At 58.2% G+C, this 1,092-nt stretch overlaps 1 protein-coding gene across 1 annotated transcript in view; it reads left to right on the top strand.

Annotated features, from left to right (window-relative positions):
- FEZF2 (FEZ family zinc finger 2) overlaps positions 1 to 916 on the top strand; it is a 3,851-nt gene extending 2,935 nt beyond the window's left edge. Inside the window, exon 5 of the mRNA XM_005886070.2 lies at positions 193 to 916. Coding sequence (XP_005886132.1) covers positions 193 to 452 — 260 coding nt within the window. The 3' untranslated portion in view covers positions 453 to 916. The remainder of the gene's footprint in view (positions 1 to 192) is intronic.
- Positions 917 to 1,092: the final 176 nt, after the last annotated feature.

The following is a 1,092-nucleotide window of genomic DNA, read 5'->3' on the forward strand; positions in this document are numbered from 1 at the left end:
AGCGGGGCTGAGGCGGGGGCTGGGCTGTCTGGCCAGTCCTGTGAGCCGCGGGCTTGACGCTGACGAAGTTTGACAACTTCTTCAATCGGAGGGGTCGCGCCCGCTCAGCCCAGCGTCGTCGTCTGGGCGCGGGCACCTGAGCCCTCCCCTTGCCACCCCATCCCCGAACGTGGTTGTTGTCGGTCTTTGCAGGGAACTACAAGAACCACAAGCTGACCCACAGCGGCGAGAAGCAGTACAAGTGCACCATCTGCAACAAGGCCTTCCACCAGGTCTACAACCTGACCTTCCACATGCACACCCACAACGACAAGAAGCCCTTCACCTGCGCCACCTGCGGCAAGGGCTTCTGCAGGAACTTTGACCTCAAGAAGCACGTGCGCAAACTCCACGACAGCGCGGGCCCGGCCACCCCCTCCACCAAGGACCTGACGCGGACCGTGCAGAGCTGAGAGCTACGGCCTCGCCCTCCCTTCGACCCGACCCAACCCCCAGACAGATCACACCTATAAACTTATGTCTAAAATTAAGAGGGGGAAAAAAACTATAGCAGAGAGGCTAAAGTCTATTTATCGAAACCAGCATATTTTTGGAAAGTTACACGTTTCCTCGATGACTGGCAGCAAGCAGCGTGGCTCCCACCTTTGTATATTCGGGAAACTTATTTAAACCCTGTGCGCCGAAACGTATTTAATGCCGGGCCTCGGCGGCTCCTCGGGCGGCGGGGGTGACGCCAGCCTGTGACTTGGACGCCGGGGAAGAGCAAGGCGCCCTCCGCCGTCTTTCTACAGCCATGTAAATCCTCCTGTACATCCGGACACGGAATATATGCATATATGACTCAATAAACAGATCGTTGTGCGCGTTTTCTTTCCCGCCCCCTGTCCCCTCACGGCGCGGTCAGCTCAGCAACGCCGAAGAATGAGAAGGAAATACACGTTTCTAGCATTTCCCTGCCCAAATGCGACTTCCTCCAGGACGCTGGGACCACTGTGAGGCCAAACCGGTGTTCCTACTGCGCTTGCGCACTAAGACCCCCCCACCCCCACCCCGCCGCACCCCCCACCCAAAGCTTGAGTGAAAAGGCCTCCA

This window comes from Myotis brandtii, unplaced genomic scaffold, assembly GCF_000412655.1.
Source record: "Myotis brandtii unplaced genomic scaffold, ASM41265v1 scaffold954, whole genome shotgun sequence".
NCBI classification, from domain to species: Eukaryota; Metazoa; Chordata; class Mammalia; order Chiroptera; family Vespertilionidae; genus Myotis; species Myotis brandtii.